The sequence below is a fragment of the Myotis nattereri genome (genome assembly GCF_964212035.1).
Source record: "Myotis nattereri genome assembly, chromosome: 4".
Lineage (NCBI taxonomy): Eukaryota > Metazoa > Chordata > Mammalia > Chiroptera > Vespertilionidae > Myotis > Myotis nattereri.
This window is the reverse complement of record NC_138079.1, coordinates 100,673,953-100,698,137: the sequence shown is the minus strand read 5'-3', so window position 1 is coordinate 100,698,137 and position 24,185 is coordinate 100,673,953. Positions and strand designations below refer to the sequence as shown.

Here is a 24,185-nt window from a genome sequence, read left to right as displayed (position 1 = left end):
GCCCCCGCCTCCGCCCGCCCCGCCCCCCGCGTTCTCACTGCGCAGGCGCAGTGCCGCTCGGCGCCGGCCCGGGGCGGAGGTGTCTGCGCCCTGCCTCCCGGGGCTGCGGCGTGGCCGCGGGTCCGCAGCCGACGGGGATCCCTCCCGCCCGTTCTCCCAGACACCAGCCGACCTCCGGACCCCGGCCCCGTCTCCCGGGACCGTCGCTAGGCTGAGTTAGTGTTCGCGACTATAAAGGGAGCAGACGAGTCGGCCCGGGAGGCGATCACCTCTGGGCAGGGCAGGAAGTCCCTGCGTCCTCGGGGATCCCGACGGGGCGGGTGCCGGACACACCTTCCTCAGACCCGCGGGACGCCTGGCTCTGGCTTGGGGGACCAGAAAATGCTGACTCCCTGCAGACACCGAGGCTGGAGCCCCGGGCCTCAGCCACCACGGCAGCAACCCCACCACCCCACCCACCTTCATTGGATTGGAAACCTGAGCTCGGCTCACAGCGCCCTCAGCTCCTTCCGGGCTGAACGACCTTGGGGACGCACCTGGGCCTTTCTGAGTCTCCTCTCCTCTAAAAACTGAGCTGACCAAGCCTTCCTCACGGCGCTGGAGTGTGAAGGGAGATGATCCCCTTAAAGTACTTAGCAGGAGGCTGGCTCAAAGCAAGTGCAGACTCCTGACCATATACCTGGCAGGAGCGGCTGGGGCTCCTTCACGGGGTGGAGGGGAGTCACTCTTCCAGGCCAACCGCCCCCCCAGAATGCTCTGCATCTCATCACATATCCCTTCCCACTTTCGTATTGCACTTACCTCTATCTAAAATTCTATCCTCTCCGTTTATTGGTTTACTTGTTGACCATCCATCTCCCAAGACTCTGAAAGGTGTCATGGGCTTCAGGGCACCCAACCCATTGCAGTGCTTGCCCTTCAGGGGACATTCTCCAGCGCACCCCAGGTTAGGCCTGGAACGCCTCTGGGGGATTCAGCCCCCTCCCGCCTCCTTGCGCTCTTCCTTTGCATTAGCATCTCTGGCAGCCACGGCCCCCATGACTCACCCTGGATCCATGACTCACCCTGGATCCACGTTAAAGACCCCAGGCTTGTCCCCAGGAGGCCTGGGGAGCAGGCATGCCTCTCTCCAGCTGTCATCCCCTCTGCCAATCCCATCTCCAGGAGTCCTGGATTCAGGCCTCTTTCCAGCTGCTCATTCTTGAAAGTCTAATTTGCAATGACTTAAAACATTTTTTTAAAAATTTAAAAACATTCTTCCACCCAGCCAGCATGGCTCAGTGGTTGAGCATCGACCTATGAACCGGGAGGTCACGGTTCCATTCCCCGTCGGGGCACATGCCTGGGTTGCGGGCTCGATCCCCATTGTGGAGCCTGCAGGAGGCAACCAATTGATGATTCTCTCTCATCATGGATGTTTCTCCCTCTCTCTCCCTCTCTCTTCCTCTTTGAAATCAATAAAAAATATTTTTTTTAAAAAAATAAGTAAGTAAATAAATAATAAAAACATTCTTCCAATATACATTCCACTGTGTGGAAGGGATATAATGTAAAGTTGGGTACAGCTAGCAGGTAAGCGCCTGGGCCATAGAGTCAGGGAAATTTAGGCTCTTTCTCTGTCACACACAAGTTGCTTTATGTCTCTGGGCCTGTTCTCACATTTGTAAAATGGGGATAATAATAATGGTTCCTACCTCCTTGGGGGTTCTGAGCATTAAATGAGCAAATGCATGTGAAGTGCTTAGTACAGGGCCTAGCACATGGTAGGAACTTACTCGTTTAATAACAGTAACACTCCCTCCTTTGCACAGTGTTTTGCCGTTTTCAAAGCAGCCGTCTGGGCCAAAAGGAGGAATCTGGAGGTGAGGGGTCAGGACTTCCACACCCACCCGGGGTCACAGGGACGGAGAGCCCTGGGCCCACAGGATTTGAGGCCAAAGCGCTTGTCTGTAGCTTGGTCCAGGAGAAAGCCCCCAAGCCCTGCTCAATAGTGGGATTCCCAGCCGAATATCTAGGTGTGTCCCCGTTGTTGTCATCGTGTCACAGTACCAGGCCCACCCAGATTTTCCTCTGGGAATTCTCCAATGTGGCCACATACAGGATAAGATGAAGTAAAAAGGCGAGGAAACAGCCACAATGCAAATGTGGCTACCCTGGCAGGAAGGAGGAGAGTGTGAGGGGCGCTGCTGGGGAGCTGGCTGGGTTCTGTTTCTTGGCCTCCGAGCCAGCTGCATAGGTGTTTGCTTTACAGGTATTTGTTATATTGTACATTCCTGTCTTATGCACACTTCGGAATGTACCCCCTATTTCACACTGGCACGAGGTTTTTATAAACTGACAGGTGAGTGAGGAGAGGGAGTCGCTACAGCTCAGCTTTGCGCAGTGCAAGGGCCTGGGGACGCCTGGGAGGGGTTCCCAGAGGCTCCGAGTCAGGGATGGGGCCAAAGAGCTGCCACAAAGAGGGAGGAGAGGGTGACCTGAGGAGGCGTTAGCACAGCTGCAGGTTCGGAAGGTGTCTGCCCTGCAGGCGCCTGGCCGCCCTTCAAGCTATTCTCCCCACATTCCCCCCCTGGCAGGTGGCGCTTCCGTGAGCAGATGGCCGGGAGTCTATTGGCACAGGCGGGGTCATTTTAGGTGATGCACTTCCTGGGCCTCCATCGTCCGCTTTTAACACTCCAGCTGTCTCCTTGCCCTGGGCTTCTAGCTCTGGCCCTGAAGATGCTTCTCTGTTCAGAGGCTGGGCTGAGTCCCCTCAAGCCTGGGAGCAAAGGGTAGCCCAGGCCTGGGCTCCGTCAAGAGCTCTGTCAGCCCCAAGTGATCCATGTGCTCTCAGGCCCTCCCTGCCTGTTTGGGGCTGGGGGTGAGCTGAGGGGACTAGCTGTGCTGGGGGTAGGGGTGGTGGCAATGCAGGGGCTGCGGGTGCCCCACCGGGCTCAGCCCTGGTCCTGAGTGGCATCAAGCTGGCCGGAGGCCCCTGGCTGGCTGGCATTTCCCACAGGCCCATGCCAGCACCCAGACAGCCTGGCAGAGGTGGTGGACATTGGCATTCCCTCCGGCAGTGACCAAGCAGGCACCTGGCCTTTACCTCCTGCGTTGCCCCTGCTAGTCTCCCCGCCTGCCTCCTCCTGGGCCAAGCTTCCCTGGCGCCCTTCGGGGTGAGCTGAGTGTCTGTGTGTCTGGGTCTGTACAGGGGACCCTCAGCTATCCCAGGTCTAAGGCAGGGTCCAGACTGGCGTGGGGCAGGCAAAGAGCAATGCTGTGTCTCAAATAACTGGGCCTGTCGCTGCCAAAAGTATGTGGAGTAGCAGAGAGTGGAGGACTGCAGACTGGGATAGGGCTGGGGGTGGACTGCCTGGCTTCAAACTCCAGCCCCGCTGCTTAGGAGGTGTGCAATCTGAGCCAAGTCCCTTCTCCGCTCTGCCTCTGTTTCCCCATCTGTAAAACGGAGTATGAAGTAGCTCCCTCAATAGCCCCGACACTATGGCATCATCATTTTAGTACACGTGCTGCTGAAGCGAGCACTGGCATCCTCATTTTAGAGGAGAGTGGACAGACTCAGGGAGGTCAGGTACCTGCCCCAGCTCCCCAGCTGGATAAAGCAGACACTTAACCCAATCTGCATCTGAATCCAGCACCCAGCCTGCTACCCCGGAGGCCACTCAGCTGCCCGCCATGAGGAGGCCAGGGAGCCAGTGCTTGTTGCCACGGGGAGGAGCAGGGGGCAGGCAGGAGAGCCCTCCCCGGGGAGCCTGAGGGAACCGTCCCCGCTATCCCAGGCTCCTTTGGGTGGTTGGAGCCAGGGGCCACCCCTGAGCCACTCCCAGCAGCCAGTGGAAGGTCCAGCCTCCAGGACTCCAGGTCACAGCCCTCTGCCAGGCAGGGCAGGAGGTGGGCATGTGGGATGCTGTGCCAGGGCACTGGACTGAAGGGACCCAGCAGGAGGCTTGTGCAAAGGTGGGTCTGTCGGGGGAGATGGGTGCCACAGGCGTGTGTGTGTGTGTGTGTGTGTGTGTGTGTGTGCGCCCGCGCGCGGACATACGCAGGCATGCTCAGGTAAGCATGATCCCTGGGTGCAGGCCCTCAGGTGTGGGGAGAGAGAGCAGCAAGGGTGGGTGGGAGGGGAGATGCAGGCACAACTCAGTGCTGGGGGGACTGCAGGTAAAGGGATACCTGGAAAAGCCCTGCAGTCGCTGGTGACTGGAGCTGTCCCGTTAGGTGTTGTGGGCTCAAAGGCCTCACATAAGAAGCAAAACCCATCACCCGCTGCCCACTCCTCACTGTAGCTCCTCTCCGGGCCCTCGCTGTGCCAGCCTGCTTCGTTTGGCAGACTGCACCCCTTAGCCACAGGTGCTGGGGAGGAAGGGGCTGACGGGGCAGGGGGCAAGCCAGCAGATAGACAGGGCGCGGGGCTTCTGGACTAGGGTCCTGGGGTCGGAGTCACCGCTGTCCCCAGCAGCCCAGGGGGGTCCACAGACTCCCTGGAGGAGGTGAGGGCTGGTGTCCAGACCCTTGACTCCCGACATTTCCCAGGCCTGCCTCTCCTGTCCGCTCATGCTCACCAGGCCCCTTCACCTGGCCCGATTCCATCTGCCCGCCCCAGAGGAATGGGGTGTCACTAGCCCCCCAGGTACCCTTCTTGCAATCTTGCCCCCACCACACCCTAAGAGTGGCCCCCTGAGAGTCTGTCCCCCAAAACTAGAGTCAGTGCTGCTGCATTTCGGCTAGAGATGGAGGTGAAACTGGGAGGACCTCCTGCCGTGGGTGGGCCTTGCAGAGCCTTCAACAGTGAGGCCCTGGCCAGTGTGACTCGGTTGGTTGTGCCGCAGCCCATGCCCCAAAAGGCTGTAGGTTCCATTCCCAGTTAGGGCACATGCCCGGCGTGCAGGCTCCAATCCCCAGTAGGGAACGTGCAGGAGGCATCAATGGGTCAGTCAGTGTTTCTCTCTTTCCCCCTCCCTTCCTCTCTCTTTAAAATCAATTTTTTTAAATATATTTTATTGATTTTTTACAGAGAGGAAGGGAGAGAGATAGAGAGTTAAAAACATCGATGAGAGAGAAACATCGATCAGCTGCCTCCTGCACATCTCCCACTGGGGATGTGCCTGCAACCCAGGTACATGCCCTTGACCGGAATCGAACCTGGGACCTTTCAGTCCACAGGCCAACGCTCTATCCACTGAGCCAAACCAGTTCCGGCTAAAATCAAATTTTAAAATATTTTCCTAGAGTCTTTTTAAAAATATATTTGTATTGATTTCAGAGAGGGAGGGGAAGGGAGAGAAAGATTGAAACATCAATGATGAGAGAGAATCATTGATCGGCTGCCTCCTGCACGCCCCCTGCTGGGGACTGAGCCTGCAACCTGGTCATGTGCCCTTGACCGGAACCGAACCCAGGACCCTTCAGTCCACAGGCCGATGCTCTATCCACTGAGCCAAACCGGCCAGGACTAAACATATTTTTAACAAAGAAAACCCTGGACTTTGGACAGGGTGAGCACGGGGTAACCGGTCCCTGTGATCCCATTCCCTGTGGGAAGGGGGCTCAGGCTCACTCTGCAAGCCCAGCCCCAGGTGGGGACCAAGGGCCAGCTCCCAGGCCACCCTTCAGTCCTCGGGGTTGGATGGGGTAATATTACCCCTCTTCTGGTGGGCAAGTCCACACGCCAGATACAGTGCCCCTCATTGTTAGCTGGCCACAGGCCTTTGTGACACTGTAGCCTCTGCCTCCTTCTTTCTCTCTCTCCCAGTAACACAGGAACTCATTCTGAGTCCCGCCTGTCAGCCACACCCACATTTCTGGGCCTGGCTCCCCCCTCTCCCCAGCTGTGTTTAGGCTGGACCTGGGTGCCCACGGTGCCTGCCTGCTCCTCACCAGCTGCTGGGGTAACATCTGAGCCCGCCAGGCCTGGCGCCAGGGTCCCCGGCCCTGACAGGAGTCGAGGATCCTCGGGCGCCAGGTGGGGGCCTGTCCCAGCTGTCAGCACCCATGATGGATGAGGAGTGGGGCAGGGGGCAGGCCAAGGACTGGGCGCCTGCTGCAGAGGGAGGTGGGGGTTGGCCCCCTGGGGTCTGCCAACAGAGCCTCTGTCACTCACAGCGGGGGGCCTGGGTAAGGGCCCCCACCCAGCAGAGGTGTTTAAAGGCTCAAAGGGTGTGTGCCCTCCCACTCTGCCAGGAATCATGGGCACCTGGGCCTTCCCCGCAGCCCTTTTCCTGCTCTGCCTGACTTCTGAAAGCCTGCAAGGCGGTGAGGGCAGGCCTCAGGCAGCTACAGGGTCTGGGCAGCTGGGGTTGGAGCTGGGTGTATAGGTAGAACATTGGGTCAGAGGCTGGGATTCCAAGGGGGAGGGGTGGGTGTGAGAAGTCTGGGTTTTGGGGGGCTGGGGCAGATATGCATGGGTCCTGCCCCTCTCTGCCTCTGGGTCCCCACTCTGAGTCAGCACTCCCTGCTCCCCAGGGCTGCCTTCATTGCCATCTGGCCTAGGAAAAGGTGAGTGGACCCTCCAGGCACTGGGGTTCAAGAGGACCTGGTCTCTCCTCCCGGGGGTCTGGGAGCTCTCTGGGGGCGAGCCCCACATATCCCCCAGCTCTGGGATCCCAGGAGAGCAGGGTCCCTCCCTGTCTTCCTGGCAGTCGGTCTTGTCCAGGGTCAGCTCAAGTGTGGGAAGCACAGGCCTGAACCCTTAGAACAGAGTGAGATCGGGCAGAATTTCAGCTCTGGGGGTGAGAATACGGGACCCAGAGGAGGGGCTTGGAGCTGGGTCTGGAAGGGCCGGGGAACTGGGTTATGACAGGACAGGGAAGGAAATCGCTGGAAGCAAGAGGGTCAAAGGCCTGGAGGTGGGACGGGATGGGAGGAGAGGAGGCTGGAGCGGGGGGAGGGGAGTAGGGGGCATCTTACGGGCAGGCGGGAGAAAGGGTTCCCTCCGGAGACCTAATGTGTCTAAGCTGCTGGAGAGGAACGCTGAGGAACTGGGGTGAGGAGGATAAGATTTCCAGGAAAGGGGGGTCCCAAAGATGCTCCAGTGAGCATGGAGGGAAGAGGTGCACACCCCTGAGGAAGAGGGCATGGGGGCCTGCCCCCCCCCCCCCGGCCCCGCACAGCTCAGACAGCCCCCTCTTGGCCACCAGCCTGCTCACCTGGTTCTGTCCTTACTCCTCCAGTGACCAGAGTAGAAAGCGAGTCCCAGGGGGGAGGGGGTGCACTCTTGCTCTGCAGGGTGGGAGGGGAGGCCCGGATTTGGCCCTCCTTGCCCCTCCCGGTTACCCCTTCTCCCTGACCTTGCAGGCTTAGGGAGCCCGAATGGCTACAGACCAGGTAACGCTGAGGGGGTGGGCAGCTCCTACCCTCCAAACGAGGGCAGAGCACCCTGGCTCCTGGGCCCTCCTGCCCCCTTTGGCCCCACACACTCCCTCCCCGCCCCCCGGCTACCCCCTCCCAGTGGCCGGGGAGTAGGTAAGGGGTGGGTAAATAGGATTTGGGGGGCAGCCACTCGGAAGTACCTGACACCCCTCAGGTGGAGAAGCCCACCTGAGACCCCTTCCAGCATGCCCTCTCCTTCCCCTCCTGCACACACCGCCCCCCACCCCCCCAGGAATCCATCAAAGCTGTTGTGGTGTCATCTAACGCATGTACCCTGCCCCTCACTGCATGGCCCCCAGGCCAGTTGGGAGCAGGCTTTGTGGGGGTGGGGGGAGGTGAAAGGGGGAACGTGGGTCCCTCGCCTGCTCCCTGAGTCTCCCCCAGGCCTCCTGGGGTATTAAACTTCAGAGCCCTGCCCAGCCCCTGCTCTCTCTCTCTGTGTCTCCCCATCTTCCTCTCACACCCCTCACCTCTATCTGTCCCCCCAGGATTTGGGGACAGGAATGGCCTGGGAGTCCAGCCAGGTGAGAGTGATGGGGTCTGGGTTGGTCCTCTCCCTGCTCCCTCCCAAGCCTCAGAGGGGAGGGGGAGGGCTGGTGAATGATTGAGGGGGGGTGGGGGGAAGGGGTGCAGAGATTGGGAGCCTTCAGGTTTGCTGTTTCTGGCTGGGTCCAAGGATCCTGCACACCCACCCCATCTAGGACCCCAAACCTCCCAGATGATTCCTCCCTCTCCCCATAGCCCTCCAGCTCCGAATGGCTACAGCACTGGGAGAGGTGGGCCCAGAGTGTGTTTGGGGGGAGTTGGGACCAGTACTCTAGGGGCATCCCTGAAACGGGGTCTCTTCAGACCCTCACCTGATCCATCTCCTTCTCAGGCATTGGAGGGGGGATAAAACCCCACAAGCCAGGTGAGCCCTCCAGCTGCTTGTCTCCCGTCTGTGTGCCCTGACGCCCCGTTGTTCTCTGCCCCTTGCTGACCCCTCCTGCCCTGTCTCCTCAGGGTTTGGGAATGGGAACGGGCATGGAGCAGGGGCCTTCCCAGGTGCCGCAGCCCAACCAGGTGAGGTGGGGCGGGGGGATAGGGCTGGGTCGGCATTAGGGGGTGCCTATCCCAGGCTCCCCCGGGGCAGAACTGGTGACTCACTGGAGGCAGAGGGAAGGACCCTGAGGGTTCCTGATATCTGGTTTGAGGACGGCAGAGCAGGGTACCCCTGCTTCACCCTCACCCCAGCTGGGACCCCAAATGCCCCCTGCCCCTTAGCTCAGCATGGCTATGGAGCCCTAGGAAGAGGCTGGCCCCCTGGGGTCCCCTCATCTGCCACATCTCTGTCCTCAGGCTTTGGAGGGGGGGTGAAGCCCCAGAAGCCAGGTGAGACCCGCTCCCCACGCCCGCCCCTCTGTCCACCTGACATCTGTCTGGATGCCTTTGGAGCTGCTCCTCCCTCCTCTTCCCTCTTGGCTCTGTCTCCCCAGGATATGGAAATGGACTGGGAGCGGGTGCCTTCCCAGGGCCGGGAGCCCAGCCAGGTGAGGGCACCCGGGCTCCACCCTGGGGTTCAGGGAGGGAGGAGGTGGGGGCAGAGCTGGGACCCAGGAACCAGTAGGGGAGGGAGTTGGGTTCTTGGGGGAGGACCGCAGGCTCAGCCCCTCTGTCGCCCCCCAGGCCTGGGAGGGGGAATGAAACCTCCGAAGCCCGGTGAGTGGAGAGCCAGCCTCACCCCTACCCGTTTCCCCCCAGTTCCTCCGTGAGCCCCAAACCCGCCCACCTCAGGGCTGCAGCCCCCACCTCTGTGTCCCCAGGATTCGGGAGCACAAATGGTGTAGGAACCAGCACGTTCCCGGGGGCAGGACCCCGGCCAGGTGGGGGTGACGGGCAGGCAGAGGAAAGGGGGTTCAGGGTCACGGTCCGTATTCCTGGGGGGCGGGGTCAGTGTCGACCTCTTTCCCTCTCTCTTCCTAGGCCTGGGAGGGGGGATGAAACCTCAGAAGCCAGGTGAGTGGAGGCCACTCCCGCTCACTCACCCTGGCCTTGGGGAGGGTCTCCCAGGCCCTTCTTACACTGGCTCCCTGAGAGGAGCTGCCAGGGAGGGTGGGCACCGAGGTCCTGGGACGAGGACAGCACAGGTGTGAGCCCACTCTCGCCCACCCGCAGTCTCTGCCTTCCCTCTCGCCACAGGCCCTGCCCCTCCACATGGTGGCCAGGCACCAGGTAGGCGATGGGGTGAGAGCTGGGGGCACCTGCTTCAGTTTGGGGAGTCGAGGGCGGGCGCGCCAGGCTCCTTTACCTGGTCCCCCGTCTCTTTCTCAGGAGTCGGAGGGGGTGTGAAACCTCCGAAGCCAGGTGAGCCCTACCCAGTCCCCCTGTCCCTGTGGTCGCGTCTTCCATCCGCCCCCTTCTCCCCTGCCCCCTGGCGGACACTGACCTCCTTCCTCTCTGGCTCCCCAGGATTCGGGAACGGGGCCCTCCCGGGAGCAGGAGCCCAGCCAGGTGAGGACACCTGGGCCAAGCTGGGGTCCGGGAAGGAAGAGGGGGGAGGAGCTGGGTGATCAGGAGGGCGGGAAACTGATTTCCGTGGGGTGGGGGTGGGGGCCACACATGGCCCAGTGGCACCTGGTCTTCCCCAGGCTTGGGCGGAGGCCTGAAGCAGCAGCAACCAGGTGAGCCCGTGAGCCTGCCCTCCCGCCCCACCTTCTCGATTCTACCCCTACCCATCCCCAGACCCCTCCTCACTGCTGCTTCCCGCCAGGACCTGCACACTGGCAACGCGTCTGGGGGAGGGAGTCAGAGAAAGAGCCCGGGATCCCGGGCACCCCTCCCCGCCTCCTGCTCCCAGCAGAGGGGCCCATTCCCCTCATTCATCCTGAGTGAGGCCGTGGCTGGCACAGCAGACACTCTGGTCGGCCTGAAAGGAGCTGACGACTCCCTAGGCTCAGCCCACAGGCCCCGAGCCACACCAGCCCAGTGCCCTCTCAAGGCCGGGCGGGGACAGCCCTGGGAGCTGGAAAGTGAGAAGGCAGACCCTGAGGCTGGAAGGGAGCTGGAGGCCTGGGGCTGGAAGCAGAGCGAGAACCCAGCTCCTGGAGGCTGGTGTTCCCAGGGCTGGGCTCCCTGGATGGCTGGCCTCGAAGGAAGACGCAGCGGAGTTTACCACCTGGGTCTCCCGGGCCAGACCCGGAGGGCGGCGGTGGGGAGGGGCCTGGGGCTCGGGTTCCTCACAGCCTCAGGCCCCCTAGTCCCTCCCTGACACAGGGCACAGCCCCCACAGTCACCTACCCGCTTTGTGAATCCAGCCAGGCTGAGTGGAGGGGAGGGCAGGGGTGCGCGGGGCAGGGGAGGGGAGGCTGGGGGCCATTGCCCGGCCAGCAGCACCCAGCTTTTCTGTGTCATCCCCGCCCGCCCCCCCCCCCCGCCCCCTCCAGGTGGCACAGCACAGAATGGCTTTGGACCAGGTAGAGCAGGGGCCGCTGGGGCCCGAGGGCAGAAGCTGTTTCTGGGGCAGGCCCAGGGGTGGGGTTTCTGGGTCCCTCACCTGCTCATCTCTTCCCCAGGCTATGGAGGGAACGGAAAGCCCCAGAAGCCAGGTGAGCCCCACTCTGTAACGGCTCCTATCCGTCTGCTCCACCCACGCCCCCGATCCCCCCTCACTCCCTCCTGCTCTGTCTCCCCAGGATTCGGGAACGGGGCCCTCCCGGGAGCAGGCGCCCAGCCAGGCAAGGCCCTGGAGCTCCGGAGCAGGGGTTTGCCGAGGGGGGTCTGGTGTGGGTGCCTGACCCTGGTTCTGAGGGGAGAGGAGGGGCGCGGTGGACTCACAGACTCAGGGGCAGTGCCTTCCCTCCTCAGGTCTCGGGGGACTGAAACCTCAGAAGCCAGGTGAGACCCGCCCTCCGCCTCTCCCACTTGGTTTCCCACGAGAAACACTCATTGAACAAACATCCAGGGGCGGCCAAGGGCTGGAGACAGGCCCTCCCAGAGCCGGGGGCACCTGGGCAGGCAGAGGCAGACAGGAGAGGAGTGCGAAGGCCGCTCCGGGGCCGGAATGCCCGCTAGAGGGCGTGGCCCGCTGATAAATGAGGACCAGGGAGGGTGCCCACGGGAAAGGCTGGGAGGCCGTGGGGCAGGGGCAATGCTGATGGCACGTGGCTGGGGAGAGAAGGAGGCCTCAGGTTCACCCTGCTGGCGGGTAGACATGGCTGCTGGCAGTGACGCCTACCCAGATGGACCAGGCAGCTGGGTATGACATTCAGGCTCTAGGAGGCCGGACTCCAAGGGGAAGCCTAGGACCCAGCTGGGCGGGTCCAGGTCAGGGGTGAGAGCTAAAGGGGCCAGGCCTAGGGTAGAGCCTCAGAGAGAGATGAGTAGCCAGAGCCCCCTCTCTCCTTCCACCAGGCCCTGCAGCTCAAAACGGCTATGGACCAGGTAGGGGCACCCTAGGGCTCTGGGGAGGCACAGAGATGGGACTCCGATCCCTCACTGCTCCCTGTCTCTCCACCAGGCTTAGGAGCAGCTATGAAACCCCAGAAGCCAGGTGAGCCTCACCCCTGTCTTTTCTCTCCACCTCCCCAAAACCTGAGCTCGTGCTTCAGGAGTGAAGGGTGTCAGGGCGCCAAGGACCATGGGGAGAGAAGTGGAAGGCAAGACCAGGGGACCCTCAAGGCTGGCCTCAGCCCCATAGCCCCACAGCCAGCTTTATGGTTCCCCCACCTTCTCCCCACAGGCCCTGCAGCTCAGAATGGCTATGGACCAGGTAGGGGTGGGCCAGGACTCTGGGGAGGCACAGGGATGGGGCCAGGGACCCTCACCTGCTCCCTGACTCTCCACCAGGCTTCGGAGCGGGTATGAAACCCCAGAAGCCAGGTGAGCCTCACCCCTGTCTTTTCTCTCCACCTCCCCCAAAACCTGAGCTCCTGCTTCAGGAGTGAAGGGTGTCAGGGCGCCAAGGACCATGGGGAGTGGGAGGCAACCAGGGGACCCCCAGGGCTGGCCTCAACCCCTCAGCCCACAGCCAGCTTTATGGTTCCCCCACCTTCTCCCCACAGGCCCTGCAGCTCGGAATGGCTATGGACCAGGTAAGGGTGGGCCGGGGCTCTGGGGAGGTGCAGGGATGAGGCCAGGGTCCCTCAGTGCTGCCTGTCTCTCCACCAGGCTTTGGAGCGGCTATGAAACCCCAGAAGCCAGGTGAGCCTCACCCCTGCCTTCTCTCTCCACCTCCCCCAAACCCTGAGCTCCCCTCCCCTCATTCACACCCACACCCGGATCTGTGTCCCCAGGATTTGGGAATGGGAATGGGCACAGGCATGGGGCCCAGCCAGGTGATACTGGGGGGAGGGGGGAGGGGTGTTTCTATGTCTGGGTGTCTTCTCCTGCCTCCCTCCCAGGCCTCAGAGGGGCAGGACTGGTGAATAATTGAGGGAGCACTTAGTTGGAAGCCTCTAGGATCCCAGCTTTCTGACTTGGCCTAAGAGGGGGCACATTTACCTCTACCTCAGCCAGACCCCCAGCCCTCAGCTCACCCTCCCTTTCCCCCAGGCCCAGCAACCCAGAACGGATTTGGAGCAGGTAGGAGTAGAGCGGGTAGGAGCCTGGGGAGGCCTGAGAGGGGCTCCCGAGTCCCTCACCTGCTCCCAAATCCTTTTCAGGCTTTGGGGGAGGCATGAAGCCCCAGAAGCCAGGTGAGTCCTGCAGTAGTCGTGTCTCTGTTCATGTGCCCTCTGAAGCCAGAGCACCCCACTCACACCCTGTCTCTCTCCAGGATCTGCAGCCAGCGGGGTCTTCTGTGGGGCAGGAGCCCAGGCTTCTTAGAGGGAGGGGGTGGGTTAGGGACTGGGGCAGGGGCCTCATGGGGAGCGGGGGGTAGAGAACTAGGTGCCCTGTAGTGGGGAGATGGAGGGTTGGCCTGTGGCCTGGGAGGGGGAGTGAACCCGCAGAAACCAGGTGAGGGAAAGACCCCCCCACACCCCTGCCTCTTCTCTGAGGCTGCCTGACTCTGTCCTGCTTCTACTGAACCCCTCCACATACTGCCCCTCACGCCCACCCCTGTTTTTCCTCCCCAGGATATGGTCATGGAAATGGACTGGGAGCCCCAGCAGGTGAGGGCAGCTGGGCTTGGTCCTGAGGTGGGTGGAGGGTGGGATGGGGGTGAGTGAGGACAGGGGCACGGGCTGGAGGCCTGGCAGAGGCTGTCAGCCTCTCTGCCTCCCAGGCCTGGGAAGGGGTGGGAAAGCCCTGGGCCAGGTGAGAGGACAGCCATCCTGTCCTCATTTCTCTCAGGCCTCTCTCTCTGGCACCACCTTCCTCAGCACTAATGCTTGGAGCGGGGTCTGCATACCTCTAACAAGAGGGACCCTCCCTGCTTCAGGAGTGAAGGGTGTCAGGGCCCCAAGGACCTTGGGAGAGAAGCGGGAGGCAAGACCAGGGGACCCTCAGGGCTGGTCTCAGCCCCTCAGCCCCACAGCCAGCTTTATGGTTCCCCCACCTTCTCCCCACAGGCCCTGCAGCTCAGAATGGCTATGGACCAGGTAGGGGTGGGCCGAGGCTCTGGGGAGGCACAGGGATGGGGCCAGGGACCCTCACCTGCTCCCTGTCTCTCCACCAGGCTTTGGAGCGGCTATGAAACCCCAGAAGCTAGGTGAGCCTCACCCCAGCCTTTTCCCTCCGCCTCCCCGAAACCCTGAGCTCCCCTCCCCTCATTTACACCCACACCCGGATCTGTGTCCCCAGGATTCGGGAATGGGAATGGGCATAGGCTTGGAGACCAGCCAGGTGATACTGAGGGGAGCGTCTATGTCTGGGTGTCTTCTCCTGCCTCCCTCCTAGGCCTCAGAGGGGCAGGACTGGTGAATAATTGAGGGAGCACTTAGTTGGAAGCCTCTAGAATCCCAGCTTTCTGACTTGGCCTAAGAGGGGGCACCTTTACCTCTACCTCAGCCAGACCCCCAGCCCTCAGCTCACCCTCCCTTTCCCCCAGGCCCAGCAACCCAGAACGGATTTGGAGCAGGTAGGAGTAGAGCGGGTAGGAGCCTGGGGAGGCCTGAGAGGGGCTCCCGAGTCCCTCACCTGCTCCCAAATCCTTTTCAGGCTTTGGGGGAGGCATGAAGCCCCAGAAGCCAGGTGAGTCCTGCAGTAGTCGTGTCTCTGTTCATGTGCCCTCTGAAGCCAGAGCACCCCACTCACACCCTGTCTCTCTCCAGGATCTGCAGCCAGCGGGGCCTTCTGTGGGGCAGGAGCCCAGGCTTCTTAGAGGGAGGGGGTGGGTTCGGTGTTTAAAGTTTCCCCCCACGTCCCGCGTGATTCAGGATCTGGAGGAGGAGCTGCACACAAATGAAAGAGATGAGACGAGATAATTTGGAAATATTGGGGAGCCAGGCAGGCAAGTCCAACTGAAGGGGAAGGACTTCCCCTGGTCCTCAGGCCTCACCAACATTTTATTGGTTTGGGATCCACCCATAGCCCTTAGGCAGGCAATTTCCAGTAACAGGCAGACTAGCCCATCAGCAAGGATCCTATCTAATAAAAGAGAAACATGGTAATTGGCGTAGGACCGCTACCCTTCCCATTGGCTAATCAGCAAGATATGCAAATTAACTGCCAGCCAAGATGGCGGCCGGCAGCCAGGCAGCTTGAAACTAACACGAGGCTTGCTTACTTCAGTGACAGGGGACTCCAACGTTCCCCGCCTGCCTTGCCGGCCTCTGAGCCTGCAGTCTGAAACATTGTAACAAATATAGAAGCTAAACAAAACCCAGAAACCAGCTTTCAGTGAGCCGGGATCTCAGAGCTGGAGTTGATACAGTGTCTCGACTATAGAACCCAGCAGAGGCCTCAGAGCTGGAGCCAGAGCTAAAGCTGGCCCAGAATAAAAAAAATAAAAAAATAAAAAAAGGAGCAGTTGGGAGCTTCTGTCACCTGTGAGCCTGAAAACAGCCCTCATCCCCTCACCCAGGCTGGCCAGGCACCCCAGTGGGGACCCCCACTCTGGTCCAGGACACCCTTCAGGGCAAACCAGCCAGCCCCACCCATGCACCAGGCCTCTACCCTATATAGTAAAAGGGTAATATGCCTCCCAGCACCAGGATCAGTGGAGCCGCGAGGCCTCCCAGCACCGGGATCAGTGTGACAGGGGGCAGCGCCCAAACCCCCTGATCACTCTGCGGCTCTGTGTGTGACAGGGTGCAGTGCCCCAACCCCAACCCCCCCCCGCCACGGGCCCTGCTCTGTGTGTGACAGGGTAGAGCCATAACCTCCCCATCGGCCCTGCCCTGAGTGTGACAGTGGCGGTGCCCCAACCCCCTGATCCGCCCTGCTCTGTGTGTGAAAGGGGGTGGTGCCCCAACTCCCCTATCGGCCCTACTCTGTGAGTGACAGGGGGCAGCTCCTCAACCCCCTGATGGGCCTCTAGTTTATATAATAATAAATAGGGAAGTTGCTTCAGCGACCATTGTCTGGACTAACAGCGGGTGCACAGCTCTGACCTTTGCCAGGGCTTCAAGGGTCACCAGCCTTCCGGGCTCCTTGTCCGCACCTCTCCCCTAGTGAAGACAATAGACAGCTTCCCGCAGTTAGGGACTGGAGTAGGGGACTGGGGAGCGGAAGGTCAGGGCAGAGAACTAGGTGCCCTGTAGTGGGGAGATGGAGGGTTGGCCTGTGGCCTGGGAGGGGGAGTGAACTCGCAGAAACCAGGTGAGGGAAAGACCCCCCACACCCCTGCCTCTTCTGTGAGGCTGCCTGACTCTGTCCTGCTTCTACTGAACCCTCCACATACTGCCCCTCATGCCCACCCCTGTTTTTCCTCCCCAGGATATGGTCATGGAAATGGACTGGGAGCCCCAGCAGGTGAGGGCAGCTGGGCTTGGTCCTGAGGGGTGGGGGGTGGGGGTGGAGGGTGGGATGGGGGTGAGTGAGGACAGGAGCACGGGCTGGAGGCCTGGCAGAGGCTGTCAGCCTCTCTGCCTCCCAGGCCTGGGAAGGGGTGGGAAAGCCCTGGGCCAGGTGAGAGGACAGCCATCCTGTCCTCATTTCTCTCAGGCCTCTCTCTCTGGCACCACCTTCCTCAGCACTAATGCTTGGAGCGGGGTCTGCTTACCTCTAACAAGAGGGACACTCCCTGCTTCAGGAGTGAAGGGTGCCAGAGCCCCAAGGACCGTGGGGAGAGAAGTGGGAGGCAAGACCAGGGGACCCCCAGGCCTGGCCTCAGCCCCTCAGCCCCACAGCCAGCTTTATGGTTCCCCCACCTTCTCCCCACAGGCCCTGCAGCTCGGAATGGCTATGGACCAGGTAGGGGTAGGCCTGGGCTCTGGGAAGGCGCAGGGATGGGGCCAGGGACCCTCACCTGCTGCCTGTCTCTCCACCAGGCTTTGGAGCGGCTATGAAACCCCAGAAGCCAGGTGAGCCTCACCCCTGCCTTTTCCCTCCGCCTCCCCCAAACCCTGAGATCCCCTCCCCTCATTCACACCCACACCTGGATCTGTGTCCCCAGGATTCGGGAATGGGAATGGGCACAGGCTTGGAGCCCAGCCAGGTGATACTGAGAGGGGGTCTATGTCTGGGTGTCTTCTCCTGCCTCCCTCCCAGGCCTCAGAGGGGCAGGACTGGTGAATAATTGAGGGAGCACTTAGTTGGAAGCCTCTAGGATCCCAGCTTTCTGACTTGGCCTAAGAGGGGGCACCTTTACCTCTACCTCAGCCAGACCCCCAGCCCTCAGCTCACCCTCCCTTTCCCCCAGGCCCAGCAACCCAGAACGGATTTGGAGCAGGTAGGAGTAGAGCGGGTAGGAGCCTGGGGAGGCCTGAGAGGGGCTCCTGAGTCCCTCACCTGCTCCCAAATCCTTTCAGGCTTTGGGGGAGGCATGAAGCCCCAGAAGCCAGGTGAGTCCTGCAGTAGTCGTGTCTCTGTTCATGTGCCCTCTGAAGCCAGAGCACCCCACTCACACCCTGTCTCTCTCCAGGATCTGCAGCCAGCGGGGCCTTCTGTGGGGCAGGAGCCCAGGCTTCTTAGAGGGAGGGGGTGGGTTAGGGACTGGGGCAGGGGCCTCATTGGGGAGCGGGAGGTAGAGAACTAGGTGCCCTGTAGTGGGGAGATGGAGGGTTGGCCTGTGGCCTGGGAGGGGGAGTGAACACGCAGAAACCAGGTGAGGGAAAGACCCCCCACACCCTCGCCTCTTCTGTGAGGCTGCCTGACTCTGTCCTGCGTCTACTGAACCCCTCCACATACTGCCCCTCATGCCACCCCTGTTTTTCCTCCCCAGGATATGGTCATGGAAATGGACTGGGAGCCCCAGCAGGTGAGGGCAGCTGGGCTTGGTCCTGAGGGGTGGGGGGTGGGGGTGGGGGTTGGGGTGGGGGTGGGGGGACAGGAGCACGGGCTGGTGGCTGGCAGAGGCTGTCAGCCTCTCTGCCTCCCAGGCCTGGGAAGGGGTGGGAAAGCCCTGGGCCAGGTGAGAGGACAGCCATCCTGTCCTCATTTCTCTCAGGCCTCTCTCTCTGGCACCACCTTCCTCAGCACTAATGCATGGAGCGGGGTCTGCTTACCTCTAACAAGGGGGACCCTCCCTGCTTCAGGAGTGAAGGGTGTCAGGGCGCCAAGGACCATGGGAGAGAAGTGGGAGGCAAGACCAAGGGACCCCCAGGGCTGGCCTCAGCCCCTCAGCCCACCGCCAGCTTTATGGTTCCCCCACCTTCTCCCCACAGGCCCTGCAGCTCAAAATGGCTATGGACCAGGTAGGGGTGGGCCGGGGCTCTGGGGAGGCGCAGGGATGGGGCCAGGGTTCCTCACCTGCTGCCTCTCTCCCCACCAGGCTTTGGAGCGGCTATGAAACCCCAGAAGCCAGGTGAGCCTCACCCCTGCCTTGCTTTCTTCTTTCTCCACCTCCCCCAAACCCTTAGCTCCAGACACCTATTCACACCCCACTGAGATACTGCCAGACAGACACACACACAGACAGACAGACAGACACACACACACAGACAGACAGACAGACACACACACACACACACACACACACACACACACGGGATTCGGGAATGGGCTGGGAGCCCAGCCTGCTGGGACTGGTGGGGTCTGAGGTGGGCATCCGCATCTGCGTGTCCTCTCCCACCTCCCTCCAGGCCTTTGAGGGGCCGGATTGGTAAATGATTAAAAGAGGCCCAGGGCAACCTCCATGATCCCTGGTTCTGGCTTGGCTGCCTGCCAGCCTTTACCCCACCTTAGCCAGGGCCCCAAGTCTCCTGTTAATCCATCCAGTCCCCCTGGCCCCTGCTCAGGATGGCTACAAAACAGGTCGGGACTGAGGGGCTGAGAGAGGCCGGAAGGAGGAGAGGAGGTGGCTCTTGGAGGGAGCTGGTGTCTTCACCCAGATCCTGTCTCATGGTCCTCTCATGGGCCCCACAGACTTGGAGAATTGAACGGGGGTGGCAGGAGGCAGGAGAGACCCCAGGGCTTCTGGTTCCTAAGCTGGGAGGAAAGGCAGCCCAGCTGCCCGCCTCCTGCCTCTCCCTCTCCTGCCCGCACAGGCCTGTGGCTCCCATCAGCCAGGGACCAGGTAGTGGAGTGGGCCCTGGGGAGCCTGAGTTCTAGAGGAGAGGCCCAGTGGGTGGGTAAGGGGCACCTCACCCCCTCCCCTCTCTTCTCCAGGCATTGGTGAGGGCATGAGGCCTCAGAAGCCAGGTAAACCCTTCTTTTTGATCCACACTGTGATACTGTGATTTATGGTAAGAAATATATACTTGGTCTTCTCCCATTCCTGGCACAGAGCTGGCTCTAAAAGCCTTGGAATTTCCTAAGTTCTTTTGTTGTGTTAATGAGGTGACTTTTGGAAAGCCCCTGGGGCCGGTTGCCACCTTGTGATTGGAGGGTTGCAACTTTTAATCCCACCCCTTTGCTTGTAAGGAAGCCTCTGTAAAAACCCCCAAGGACAGGGTTGGGAGAGCGTCCTTTCGGGTTGGTGAAGGGGGTGGGGGGTGGAGAGAAGGGTGATGGGCTGGAGCATGGAAGCTCCGAATGCCTTCTCACATACAAACCTTATCCTATACATTTTGTTCATCTGTTTCTGAGCTGTATCCTTTCATAATATACCTAAGTTCTGGGAGCCACGCTGGAACAGCGGTTCTCAACCTGTGGGTCGCAACCCCTTTGGGGGTCAAACGACCCTTTCACAGGGGTCGCCTAAGACCATCGGAAAACACATATATAATTACATATTGTTTTTGTGATTAATCACTATGCTTTCATTATGTTCAATTTGTAACAATGAAATTGGGGGTCACCACAACATGAGGAACTGTATGAAAGGGTCGCAGCATTAGGAAGGTTGAGAACCACTGCTCTAGAAGATTAATTGAACCCAAAGAGGGGGTCATCGGAACTTCTGATTTATAGAGCTGGTTGGTCAGAAGCACAGATGACAACCTGGATTGGCAATGGGCAGAAGTGGGAGGAGGGAACAGTATTGTGGGACTGAGCCCTTAACCGGTGGGACCTGATGCCACCTCCAGGTAGGTAGGGTCAGAATTGTAGGACACCCAGCTGGTACCCGAAAATTGCTCGGTGATGTTGGAAAAAACCCCAGAATTGAAACTAGTGTCAGAACTGGACCCCCTACTCTCTACCTCCAGAAAAGATCGATTCCCTTAATCTGTGACCCCTCAAAGCCCCCAGCCTGTCCCCCCCCACCCCGTCCCCCCCCACACCCAGTTTACAGGAATGGGCTGGGAGCTGGATGGAGCCTTCCTGAGGGAAGGGGCCCAGCCAGATGGGGGAGGCAGGGCAGGCATGGAGCTCTGGAAGGTGGAGGGGAAGAGGTGTCCCAGGGTCCCGTGGAGCAAAGAGTTTGGTCCTGGGAAAGAGAAGGGGCAGAATGGCGTCCATCTGTCACTCAGCCTCCATCTGTCTCTCCCCAGGCCTAGCAGGGGGCATGAGCCCTCCAAAGCCAGGTGAGCCCACCCCTGCCCCTCTCCCACCTCCACCTGAAGTCTCCCCCCATCCCAGCCCCCGCCCTCATTCCTGCTCTCCCTCCCAGGATACACACCAGGAAACGGGCTCCCGCCTGGTGAGTCCCTGAGGGCCTCAGTGTCAGGTAGAGAGGGCTCCCTCTGGGGAGGGTTGCCCCTCCGAAGCTGTCTCTCTGCTTCTCCTGCAGGTCTGGAAGGGGGCGTGAAACCTCAGAAGCCAGGCAAGTGCGAGAGCCCCTATCTCAGTCCCGTACCTTCTCCTATGGCTCCTTCCAGGACCCCCGCCCCCAGTATCCCTAACATCCCTGCTTTTCCTCTCCAGGATATGGCAGCAGAAATGGGCTGGGGGCCCAGGCAGGTGAGGCCCCAGGGGCAAGGGGGGTAGGCTGACAGGCCTTGGGGCTGGGTGGGCAACTAGCAGAAACCGTGTCAGGTGGCTGGGTCCCCTGGTCCCCAGAGCAGTTGTGGCCCAGAGGAACTGGGCCTTTCCTGTCCTGGCCAATGCCCCCCCTTGGGAGCTATGTCTGCCCTAGAAGCTACTGCAGGCTGGTGGACTAGCCGGACCCAGGCCCGTCTGGGCTCACGGCCCCCTCCCTCCTCCCATCTAGGTCCCTGCAATGGGCTTCCCACTCCCGGAGGCCCTTCGGACAAAGCAGGGGGCTGGGGCTCCAAAGCCCAGCCCCCCGCCCCAGCGCAGAACGGCAAGTTCCCAGGTCAGTGTGGGTGGGTGGCAATGGGGGGAGGGAGGGGTGTACCAGGTCCCAGAAGGGGCTGGGCCTGGCTGGGCTGCTCAGAAGCCCCCATGCCCATTCTTCACCTGAGAGTGAGGCTTGTTGTGAGCCAACTGAGGAAAAGCTCGGAGACCCACGTGACCCCCAATATGGCAGCTCCCCCAAGCGCCGGTCCCCCGCATGGCAGGCTGTGGCAGTCCCAAACTGCCTGGCCCTGGCTCACTCCTGTCCCCTGGTTTTCTTCCTAGCACCGACGCCAGCCATCCAGTGGGGACTGAAGCCTCAGAAAGCAGGTGTGAGTCTGCTCGCCTCTGTGCCCATCCAGATCAGGGTCACTCCCCCATCACCCTATGCCCAGGCTGCCTCAGCTGTTCAGGCCAGGGAGGTCCCCCCCAAGTCTGCCCTCCTTCTCTCTTGCTGCTTTCTAAACTCGGTTATTCTGACCCCTTTCCCTGTGGGTAGAGAGAATCCCTCCTTCCTCCTCAGGGTTCCTAAGGTCCATCCTTGGGAAAGGGTGGTCCTCCCCCCTGAGCTCAGTTCTCCTCACAGGGTTCCACCCTTCAAACGGCTACGGACCAGGAGCAGAACTGGGTGAGGAGGCCCTCGTCTGAGTTCTTCCTCCTCCCATCCCATCCCCACCCTGTGGCCATCTCTGACCCCGAACCCCACCTCTGACCCCGCCCCCCACCTCTGACCCCCGTTTCCTCTACTCTAGGCTTTGGTGATGGCCTCAAACCTCAGAAAGTTGGTGAGCCCCCCCCGCCCCCCCTTTCGCCCAGGCCCTCATCTTGGGCACAGCCTGGCACCTCCTTCATGATGAGTCCCCCTTGTTGCTACCTTTGTCATGTCTGTCTCTTTCCTTATTCACCCAGCCCATATTTACTATGCATTGGGCTACAGTGGTGGCCAGACCAGGTGCCATCTTATTTCAGGCGAGGGTGGAGTGACAGACCGAGGCCAGGAGGGAAGGGAGGCTGCCCAGAGAGAAGCCGGGGAAGGCTTCCAGGAGGTTGACAGGGTCAGCGTGCTGAGGGTGGGGGATGTGAGAGGCCCTCTCCAGGTGACCTGTGTGAGTCAGTCTGCCTCTCCATGAGCTGGTCACCCTGGCTTCCCCACTTCTGTCCACCCTCAGCCCCGCTCCCAGCCCCTCTCCAATCTGTCTCCTGCAGGTTTTAGTTACGGGAATGGTGGTCTGGGAGCCGGGGTCTTCGCCGAGGCCCTCCTGCAGCCAGGTGCCTAAGGGTGGGGTTGGGAAGGTTGGAGGGGCTCCCGGCTCAGGGGCTGTTCATGCCTCTGACTTCTTTCCTCCTCAGGGTTCTCTGGGGCCAATGGCTTTAGAAACGGTGAGTTGGGTCCCGGGGGACAGAGTGCAGGGGGTGAGGGGAAGGGACATCAAGGTCTGGTCAGGAATGAATCACATGGACCTCGCGCAGGGTATGGCGAGGAAGCGCTGGTGTACCCCAAAGCCGCAGCTCCGGCCTCTGAAGGAAATGGTAAGAAATGAGAGTTCAGGGAGCGGAGTGGACCCTGGCAAGGGCTCCTGGGGGTTGGGGGGCTCTGAGGCCCAGGGAGGACTGGGGCCTCTGGATGTTCAGGTCCAGTGGGCAGTGGTTCCCACAGAAGCTCTCCTCCTGCAGGTCAGACTGAGGCTTTGAGAGGCTCGCCTTGGCCCTCCCTCCAGCCTTGGGGGGCTGCCTGGAAGCCTGGATATGGGGCCGGAGGTGCATATCCAGGGGTCGAAAGCCAGCCAGGTAATGGGGTGTGTGGAAGAACTTTGAGGGGGGGACGAGGGGTGGCTTTAGGGAGCTGGGTCCTGGGCCCAGGCCCACCCCATAGCCCTACGGAGATGGAGGGGGCATTGATGGTGGAGGAAGTATGAGGGGGACAGGAATGAATGGGACTGGAGGAGGGACAGGGAGAGCAGGGGGCCCTGAGCACGAGCCTGGCACCTGGACTAAGGTGAGGAGGTGACAGACCAGATCAAGGGCCATCAGGGACGCAGTGCTCTACCTCCCGTCCCTATCTCCAGGGCCCTATGAGCAGCTGAGGCCAGAGCTGGGCCCCAGACCCTTTGGTGAGTGGGGTTCTCCCAGGGCCCGGGATGAAGCTGGGGGAGCACTGAAAAGTTCCGTGACCCGGGTCCCCTGGCTTGTTTGTGCCTTAGGAGGCCCTGAGGTGAAGCGAGGCAGCAGTGGCCCGCTGGAAAATGGCTATGGAGGTGAGGGGGAGCCCGTGGCCCTGTTCCCCACTCTCCCCATGCCACCATTGTCACCCTTTCAAGCCGCACTTGGGGATGCCCCCAGCCCTTGGGAGGGAGGGCAGGCTCTCAGACCAGCTGGAGTCACCTGCTGAGTGACTGACCTCGGAGACCAGAGGAGGGAGAGGGCTCGTTTCCCCCAGGAGGCGGGGAGGGGGCACCTCACCAGAGCTCTGCTCTACCTCTCCCCAGGCCACTGCCCTTTTGGGAAATGCTGAGCCCCTGAGCTGCTCCACTGTCATCCTGAGAGCCTGGTCTGCTTGGCAAGGACGGCCAGACCCTTGGGCTTGGTCTCTGGCCTGGGCTCGCCTGCGGGCTGGAAGTATTAATAAAGGCGATGTGCTTCTCTGTTTGCCTTTGTGTGCCGTGGCGGGGTGAGGGGTGGGATGGGCTGCCTGGGGTTAGAGCCCCCTGGGCCTACAGTCTCCACTCTACACCTCATTCATTCATTCATTTATTCATTTATTCATTCAACAAGCTGTGTGGCTGTGTGCTACGGGCTTTGCTCTGATGGGAGTGACCATGAGAACAGAACAGATTTGGGCCTGCCCTTGGAGAGGGGGCATCGCTTGGCAACAATCTATTGGGAGAGCCACATCCAAGTTAGGGAGCTTGTGTATTATTTGTGTCTTAATTTATGACAATTTATTAGAGTTATTAAACTCTCATTTTCCTTAAGCCCTTACACTTGCTTCTGGACATCATTTTACTGATTAATCTTATAATTTGGATGTAAAATTCACTTTCACATTCTTTGATTAATGTTCCATTAGATTATAAATTTGACAGATCGATGCCCCCTCCCTAAACATTTTACTTGTCTTACAAGTCTGATTAATTCAATTCCCTTAGGTATTTCAAACTATTATATACACATAATCTACTTGA

General features: G+C 60.6%; 1 protein-coding gene across 3 annotated transcripts; it reads left to right on the top strand.

Moving 5' to 3' along the window:
* The first annotated feature begins 5,749 nt into the window (after positions 1-5,749).
* GREP1 (glycine rich extracellular protein 1) lies at positions 5,750-23,648 on the top strand. 3 transcript variants are annotated; one of them, XM_081089250.1, is made up of 49 exons: positions 5,750-5,959; positions 6,460-6,492; positions 7,291-7,320; positions 7,854-7,889; positions 8,243-8,275; positions 8,368-8,427; positions 8,704-8,736; positions 8,841-8,894; positions 9,031-9,063; positions 9,328-9,360; positions 9,544-9,576; positions 9,676-9,708; positions 9,814-9,855; positions 10,917-10,949; positions 11,037-11,078; positions 11,209-11,238; positions 11,755-11,784; positions 11,861-11,893; positions 12,405-12,543; positions 12,895-12,924; positions 13,005-13,037; positions 13,419-13,454; positions 13,854-13,883; positions 13,961-13,993; positions 14,333-14,362; positions 14,443-14,475; positions 16,162-16,197; positions 16,684-16,748; positions 17,087-17,116; positions 17,196-17,228; positions 17,609-17,644; positions 18,051-18,080; positions 18,158-18,190; positions 18,994-19,026; positions 20,259-20,291; positions 20,378-20,407; positions 20,498-20,530; positions 20,632-20,667; positions 20,918-21,022; positions 21,289-21,333; positions 21,590-21,631; positions 21,756-21,788; positions 22,210-22,272; positions 22,354-22,383; positions 22,474-22,533; positions 22,678-22,791; positions 23,070-23,114; positions 23,205-23,258; positions 23,490-23,648. In XM_081089250.1, the coding sequence occupies exons 9-49, from the start codon at positions 9,045-9,047 to the stop codon at positions 23,513-23,515; spliced, it is 1,737 nt and encodes a 578-aa protein (XP_080945376.1). In that variant the 5' UTR covers positions 5,750-5,959; positions 6,460-6,492; positions 7,291-7,320; positions 7,854-7,889; positions 8,243-8,275; positions 8,368-8,427; positions 8,704-8,736; positions 8,841-8,894; positions 9,031-9,044; the 3' UTR covers positions 23,516-23,648. The 3 variants fall into 3 exon arrangements, with proteins under 3 accessions (XP_080945376.1, XP_080945378.1, XP_080945377.1); XM_081089252.1 differs by lacking the exons at positions 5,750-5,959; positions 6,460-6,492; positions 7,291-7,320; ... (6 more) ...; positions 9,328-9,360; positions 23,070-23,114 and adding exons at positions 9,993-10,025; positions 16,609-16,638 and having other exon boundaries at positions 9,549-9,576; positions 16,716-16,748; positions 23,490-23,646; XM_081089251.1 differs by lacking the exons at positions 5,750-5,959; positions 6,460-6,492; positions 7,291-7,320; ... (8 more) ...; positions 9,676-9,708; positions 9,814-9,855 and adding an exon at positions 16,609-16,638 and having other exon boundaries at positions 16,716-16,748; positions 23,490-23,647.
* The last annotated feature ends 537 nt before the right edge of the window (positions 23,649-24,185 follow it).

Coding starts and splice junctions, on each gene's coding strand:
- GREP1 (XM_081089250.1), top strand. Junction 13,038..13,418: donor CATGAAGCCCCAGAAGCCAG/GTGAGTCCTGCA, acceptor TTTCCTCCCCAG/GATATGGTCATGGAAATGGA. Junction 16,749..17,086: donor TATGAAACCCCAGAAGCCAG/GTGAGCCTCACC, acceptor CCTTTCCCCCAG/GCCCAGCAACCCAGAACGGA.